Source organism: Rosa rugosa, chromosome 2, assembly GCF_958449725.1.
Source record: "Rosa rugosa chromosome 2, drRosRugo1.1, whole genome shotgun sequence".
NCBI classification, from domain to species: Eukaryota; Viridiplantae; Streptophyta; class Magnoliopsida; order Rosales; family Rosaceae; genus Rosa; species Rosa rugosa.
In genome coordinates this window covers 5376539-5384862 of record NC_084821.1, presented here as the reverse complement: position 1 = coordinate 5384862, position 8324 = coordinate 5376539, and the positions used below count along the sequence as shown (strand labels likewise).

General features: G+C 37.6%; 1 protein-coding gene across 1 annotated transcript; it reads left to right on the top strand.

Moving 5' to 3' along the window:
• The first annotated feature begins 375 nt into the window (after nt 1–375).
• On the top strand, nt 376–1090 carry LOC133732870 (classical arabinogalactan protein 5-like). The gene has a single exon (XM_062160476.1). It carries the CDS (start codon nt 505–507, stop codon nt 925–927), a length of 423 nt encoding a protein of 140 aa, XP_062016460.1. The 5' UTR covers nt 376–504; the 3' UTR covers nt 928–1090.
• Nucleotides 1091–8324: the final 7234 nt, after the last annotated feature.

Sequence of the window (8324 nt, the reverse complement as noted above, 5' to 3'; positions counted from 1 at the left end):
TATAAGTTACTTTCACACCTTTGGATTTAGACCAAATTTTTATACACGTAAAGTTGTAACTCTGGAAAGAAAACCAAATCCTTTGACCCATAAATCACATATATACATCATCATTGGTCCTAGACCCTCTTATCGATCACTTGTAATAATGTGATTTTGACATCCTTAATTAGTTTGGTGCACCCTTCTAGCTTGGCAATGCGTTATTCAAGCAAACTCACACACGGGGACAACCCTTCCTCGTTTCACTACAACCCGAACAAACCAAAACCACAGAAATCTTCAAATTCTGAAACCAAACAACAGAATCATTCCAATAATAGCCAAAACCCTCCATAGCAATAGCTATATATACCTCCCATCCCACCCCATTTTCCTCAGGACGCATTTGCAGAATAAAGTACAAGGCACAAACAATCCAACACCTCTTAACGCGTGTGATCGGTTGACACATTCTCTCTTAAGAGTTTCCCGTCCATCGATCACATACACGTATCCATCATCATGGAAATGAAGAAGATTGCCTTCGTCGTCCTTGTTGCCGCCATCTGCGTGACCGCAGTCATGGCCGCAAAGGAACAGCCAAAGCCGACAGTATTCTATCCACCCCCCCCACAGAAAGCCGACTCCCCGAAATCTGGTGCCCCTGCCCCGGCTCCTAACAGTGGCAAAGGCTCCCATGCACCCACTCCTACTCCCTCCGGAGCTAAACACTCTTCCGCTGAGGCTCCTACCACCTCTTCTAGCGGGGATTCTACCACCTCTAGCTCGGAAGATTCTACCACCTCTACTTCCGCTAGCTCTACCTCTACTTCCGATAGCTCTACCACCGGGGCTCCTGCACCTGCACATTCCTCCGCCAACACCGTAGTTGGGTCCTTGGTCGGAGCTTCACTCGTGTCCTTCTTGGCCCTTTACATGCAGTAAATGACTCAATCAACTAGAGGGGAAGGAGGAGGAGATGAAGGTTATCGGTTTGTTTGGGTTAAACATATGTAGTCCTCCATTTTTTATGTTTCTTTTTCAGGGTGTGTGCGTGTAATATGTAATATGTAATAAATGAATTAAAATTCGCGCGCGAATTTGGATTGTTCTTGGATTTATTTTCATTATTTTATACGTGATTCACGAAATAACCGCACAAAAAGTCGAAACATGCGCATAAAAACAAGTGAATTTATATCTTAATCATTCTTCTGTTGTGACTAGCTATGATTGGGATGGAGCTGTTCTATTTTGTTAGCAAACGGAAATGGATTGATTAGAAACGTACGAGTAAATGGATAATTGATTGATTAGAAAAAGTCCAGCAAACTTATTGGTCTATTGGAGAAAATTAAATTGAATTTTAAGAAGTGATGTTGATATTGATAAGTTGAAGTCAGACAAATTTTTTATTTTATTTTAATAGATATCATATCAATATATTATTATAGAATGGGCTATTACATATTCTCCCGCTACTGACATAGGATAGACAAAAAGTTTGTGGCGGTGCCACAGCAGTACATATATAGACTAGGTCTACTCATTCAACAGTTCCATGCTCACTTCAAATAGCAAGCCTAGAAACTACGTTAACACCATTGTTTCTGTTGGTTTCTCCGGTGTAGCCTGATAGAATGCAATACTTTAGTGTAGCCTGACAAAATGCGATACTTGTAACTACTTATGTGGATGGCTTCCAGACCTTGTCAAAGGAAATACACAACGTCAGAGGGACTGACTGAGCTGATCGGTCTATACCTCTCTGATGCTTAAGTCAGGTTATGTATATAATTTGACAGAGTAACTATAAGAGACCAGAAGTTGTTACCCTTAATGGAGGTGGTTGAGTTGACTTATATACTCTCAACAAGGGAAGAGGTTTCCCTTTTCTTCAATGTGGGATGTAGTCCCCCAGTTTGTAGGTTTTGATGCAGATTATGGTGCATACTTTGGGAAGCCTTTTCAGGCTCGGTGTTGTCCTTTGTGACCTTTGGTGTCGCTCCTTATGGACACCACTGTCTAGAGTATTGGTCCCTGGGCAAGCCATGGTACCTTGCTAATCTAGCGTGGCATAGAAGCGGTATGAAGCCTGTACAACAAGTCGAATATGTACTGGTGTGTACAAGTCCCCCAAGTTCCTGTTCAATATATCTCTTGGGTGTGGACTTGATTATATGGCGGCCATTACGTAGGCTTCGTACCCTACTATGCCCATGGGGAGTCCTCCAAATTCGGACGTGAGAAATGTCTTGAGTGGACGGGGTTAGAGTGGGTTTATGAGGATGCACTGTAGGTAGCTAAGCTACAGAGCATGACTCGCTGGGGGAATGGAGGACTTGAGCCTCTTGACGCCCGGTGCGCTAAATGAGGATTTGAGCTTCTTGAACCCAGTGGGATAATTGAGGGCTTGAGCCTCTTATGCCCGGTAGGCTAAATGAGGGCTTGAGCCTATTATGCCTGGTGGGCAAAATGAGGGCTTGAGCCTCTTGAACCCAGTGGGGTAATTGAGAGCTTGAGCCTCTTATACTCGGTGGGGTAAATAAGGGTTTAAGCGTCTATGCACGGTGGGCTAAAGGAGGGCTTGAGCCTCTTATGCTTGGTGGGGTAGATGAGGGCTTGAGCCTCTTACGCACGATGGGCTAAATCAGGGATTGAGCCTCTTGAACCTGGTGGGGTAATTGAGGGCTTGAGCCTCTTATACTCGGTGGGGTAAATAAGGGTTTGAGCCTTTTATGATTTTCTCTTTATTATTTGTTATTTATACTTGTTTTGATTTATTAGGTTTTAGTTGAGGCAAAGGAGAAAATAAAGAAGATAGGCAGGTGCGCAGATTATTGCAACCCTAATTCAATTAGATGAGGTGGCGTGTTCCCATTGGTCCTACATATGCACCAATCAGAATATTCAAAGGAAACTTGGATTTAAGAAGGATTCGTGGAAGAAAAGCAATATAAAAGGAAAAGTATTTTGTTGCATCTCTCTCTACACATCTTCCCCTAGTTCTTCCTTGGAGCGTCTAAGATACACAAAAACCCAGAAACATAACCATCTTTGCGTTATCACCATCCTTAGAGTTTCTTGTGTTGAAGGGCTTCTTGGCTACCATCTCCGTCCATCTCTGTTTTTGGTTTTATAATAAACTTTTTATTATGAATTTTTTGGTGGTGACAATGTCGAACTAACTCTCTTATAGTTAGGGGTTGTTTTGAAGCCCCAATTATATGAAAGTTAGATGTATGTTTTCTTAAATGATTTTACTATCTTTTGTGAATGGTTGGTTGATTACTTGATTGATACATTTTATGGTTGCAAATGTGAAGTGTACGTATGCATGTAATTAGTGCTAGACTTAAGTTAACAACTCACCTAATCGTTTTGTGATCTTAAGTCAAGAGTAGCAACTATTATAGGACAACAGTAAAATCAAACGATCAATTTAGGCTAAGAATAGATGGCGCTTTCATACTAGGATTAGTCTAATGTTTAATGGTCACACTTTCTCTTATATATGCGTAATGATCTTGACATGTTTGAACAACTTTCTCAACACTTTCTCTTGTTGAGAATGGTTTTTACTTAGTGCGTAATAAGGTTGAACTAAGGAAACTAATGACTTAAAATAATGAGGTTTAGTTGTACGTTCTTGATTTCTCCTTTACCATTATCATTCACCATTTAGTAAAGAACTTAAGAAGTTTAGTCAGATTTGCATGTAATCGGTGGATAGAAAAGTATGTCCCTAGCTGCCTTCATCTCATTGATATAAAACCCCAATTTCTCCAACATTTTCTATTTCTTTTAGTTTTTGAAAATTTTCAAACACCCCTATTTCTTTATTTGCTTATTTTTCTTTTATTTTGTTTTGTGTGTCCACACTAGTTTACAACCCTTCTAACTTATGGCATCAAACGATCCTTGCTATTTATATACTACGATTGACAACTTTTTGCAGGGTTAAGTTGAATGCCAATTTTAGCATATCATGCATGAGAAAGGCAAAAAGTTACATCGAGATCATAAAATCTTGATGCTCCTCGTGATCCACTAGGCCAAAAAAGCTAACAGACAACGGACCAAATTCGTTGTGTGATTTGGACGATCTCCGTTGTGTATCGGAGCGTTGTGTAATGAAAACTGGCACAACGGTGGAAACCCGTTGTATGAAACACAAACAGTCAACACTTATTTGGTTAAAAGTGTTGTGCCTTCTCTCGGCAGATGGTAGCCAAAGTTGCCGTGCAGTCATGCTGCACATGTCATTGGCATCATTCACACAACGAAAGTTGTTTCCGAGGCGTTGTATGAAAGGCGAATCAGACAACAACATTTTATTTTTTCTGTTGTATGAGTTATCCTCACACTTCACTTTTGGAAATTTTATTGTTGTGTGTTAGTTTTTAGATAATGTATTCTAGTTATTGCAGTTGTGTGATTGTAAATAAGACAACGTATGTTTGTTAAAACCGTTGTATGGTTATATAAGAATTCATTGTGTGAACATCCAAATTGTTACTTCAGACAACATTATTAACATTAGAAATTCTGTTGTGTGATAATCGTCTTTTCTGGATTTTGTGCATTGATAATAATGCTCCATTTTACCTAATGAACAATGACTAATTGTAAAGAAAAGACACTGGAATCTATGAAATGAGTAATCCAACTCATACTATTTGAAGGAAGCATTCAAATGTTAAAAGGGAGGATTTCCCAATCATCCAAGCCAACATTGAAAGAAGAAAAGCATTCAAATACATGCCCATCTACTTGGGACATCAAAAGCTGATACAAATACAAACTATTTGTTACAAAACATGCCACACAGTGCATGAATATTGTACCAGCAGATAAGCACAAAAATGATGCTTTCCTTCAGCAACAACCTACTTCCTCTTATGCTTTCCTTTAGCTCCTACACATACGCCTTCACGACATACTTTGCCCATTCATTTCGCATCATTTCTATGTCTGCTTGGGTGTATTGACTGTTGCCTCTCCTCTCCCACTGCATGGACATAAAAGAGTCAATATAAACCAAGTTAACGTGACTACATTTATAAACTACACTTTTACCTTTCTTGGAAACAATGTCAGGTCTTTATCCTCAATGATGTCTCTCATGTAATTATTAGAATTTAACATAGGAAAATTTACCTGTATGTGCATATCCATCAGGACCATCACCATCTTCATTCAATCCACAAAAGAAAACCAAATACCAAACCCACCAGTAATTAATCATGATGGAAAAAGTAAAATAAGCAAAACAAAATTGCTGAGACACACCAGACATGATTTACCAGGAAAGAAGCAACACGCCATACCATCCATACCAAAATAAACCCTGCAGCTCCAATAACTGAACCACCTTTTATTACAAATGATTTCGTATGTTCAAATTTCTTATCCTAGTATAAATTCACTTATTAAGCTTCGGAGACTAAAACTCAATCTATAACATGAATCTGTAACTAAAATATATATGCAATGCTGTATTTGCATTCTTAGGCCACGGATTTTGATCAAGGTCAGACAATATGGGCATGTAGCTAGCTTAACAGAAAGGAGTACCATGGATGTGGACCATATATTTATTTACCTGGGACGGTGATGTTCGCATTGTTTGAGTAAGAGGATGTCCACCGAATCTTTCAGAGCAACATTTACCGGCTACTTGCTGATTGTTCAGATACAGATTGCACAAACAGCTTCCAAGGCCCATTTACCAATGAACATCTATTCAACAATTGCTTCAGCCAAAGACAAGAAAACCCATGCTAAGGAAATTACATATCAAAACTAGATTATATTTGACAATTAGAAAGTACATATTTCATAATAACCTTTACCTGGTTGCTTGCTTATTGTTAAGATGGAGATTGCACAAATAGCTTCCAAGTTCTTTTCTAGCTATTGGCATCCATTCAACAAAAAGTTTCAGCCTAAGACAACAAAACCCATGCCAAGAAAATCAGATACTAAACCCGAGCTTACCATTATATTTGGATTACTTAAGAAGCTGTTAACATGTACCTAGATTTAGGTAAGAGACACTTCAACGAGTCAAATGGGTACCAAGTTTTTTGCGGTGTGTACGACCGCTTGACAATCCATGCTACCTAGAATTAGTTCAGCAAAATGTCAAGGAGTTACTGAACATTTAGTTGATCAGCAAATAAGCAACCAACAACAGTCAGTGGCGCATTACGGTACAACACCCAATATCCTTGTATCATTAGTAAAAATATAAGAAATGACTAGTAAGAGATAGACATTAATATAACATACAAAAGCTTTAAGATATGATCTGATGAAGAGAGAAAGCATATATAATCATATATCATCAATACCAGTTTTAAACACATATTAACAAAGAACTTAAAGTTCTTTGTGATACTGAACTATCCAGCATACCTATGTAGCACTTAATCATCTTGATGAAGAGAGAAAGCATATATAATCATATATCATCAATACCAGTTTTAAACACATATTAACAAAGAACTTAAAGTTCTTTGTGATACTGAACTATCCAGCATACCTATGTAGCACTTAATCATCTTGATAACTCCAATGCCATTCTTGGTCCTTGAAGCTTCAAAGTGGTTTATAAATGTAGCCTGGATACATTTTGTTCCTACAGAAAATACATAATTAGAGCATTTCTTTGTAAAGTGAATTGAAAGTAATAAATTCCATACTACGTATTCAAAATTTGTATTTGAATAAAAATTTTAAACCTACCTATGGTTTTAAGCCTCCAAGTTTTAGAAGCATAAAGCCTACTGGGGGATCATCATCAGGTCTTGGAGGTCTAAATTTCCAAAATATTGCCTCTGAAATTTCCTTTATGGTGTAATCCACCGCTTGACAATCCTCATCCTGTAATGCAATTAGGAGGGATTGGCAATGGAAGGCCACAACTAACTGATCTCAGAATTTTGGATGATTGAGTGATTGGCAATTTAAAATAGAGGGGTTGATCGAGGAGAAAGTGCGGGACTGCATTGTGATGTGCAGAACTTTCTGTTACTTAAGTACCACAAAAGAATATCAAAGTACGTATCAAACAGACTTGACAGCAACAACGTACTACAAGGAATTAAACAACTTACCACTCAACAGCATCCCGTAGCTCCTATTACTGAACCACCATTTAACTTCAATACACAATGATATAGCATATAGCAACTATACAATTACATAACTGGAAAGCTTTTCTTCTCTCAAGCAAATACATTTGTTTTGGTTGCTTTATCTAAACCAGTAGAATTAATCTTCCGGAAAAGCTTGTCACTTTTGGTAGCAAAAGTAGCAAGGGAAATTGGTACATTTGATTAAAAAATGTTGCTCTTTGGTTTATGCAAGTTTCCTAGATCTCCCCAGCACATTACTGATGCTGGTCCTCTGGCATCACAATAAGTCTATACAACTTTAACAACCTACTTTTAAAATATATGCCCCAGAATCGAACCTTGTGTGTATGAGAGTGTATATAATCATATATATACCTAATCAATTAATTGGTAAATAGAATTGCTCAAGAATTGGTAAACATACCAACTTGCCTCAGACCAAAACCCAATAAGACATGCAGTTTCTCTTTGTAAAATTAAAAAAAAAAAAATTAAAAAAATATATAAATCAAAATAAGAACAAAACACTTCAATTACATTGGGTTGCCCCATACACCTTATCCCCGAAGCATGACATAACCTAATCTTTTATTTATTTATTTTAATTTTTTTTTTCTTGAGCATGGATTACCCTCTGACTTATACATGGCATATGCAGAATCATAAGACTATGATTGAATCATTATCCTCAGCAAACTTATTAAAACTCACACCACAATTGAACCTCAAAACACTATCTTCAACTAAATATCCATAAAATGAAGCCATTCACCGTGGATGATTGTTTGGAGGGGTATTATGATTAGGTATATGAATATATCATCATCACAAAATTGGGAATCATATTAAAATAGCAGAGAAGCTTACCTAAGCTTTGACCAAGTTAAGATCAGAAATTTCGAATGAAAGAAATGGGCTAAAGCCTTGGCAAGTATTTGATGATAAAATTCTGTGGGAATTAAACACACAGTTAGATTTGCTTTAAGGAAAAACTGAGGCATAAGAACGTCATTACAAAATAGGATTACAAATCAAACGCAATAGCAAATCAAAGAAGCAATTAAGAGCAGTTGACTGAAAAGGAAATCCGACAATGATAGGGTAGATGTACACACATGTAGAATGTTCAACATGGTCCACCCAGTATGTGCTTAAGTATTGGAACTACCAGGCCATTATTTGCTTACATTCCAGTGTCAA

Excerpts from the sequence above, each read along its gene's own strand:
- LOC133732870 (XM_062160476.1), top strand. The coding sequence starts at position 505 with ATGGAAATGAAGAAGATTGCCTTCGTCGTCCTTGTTGCCGCCATCTGC.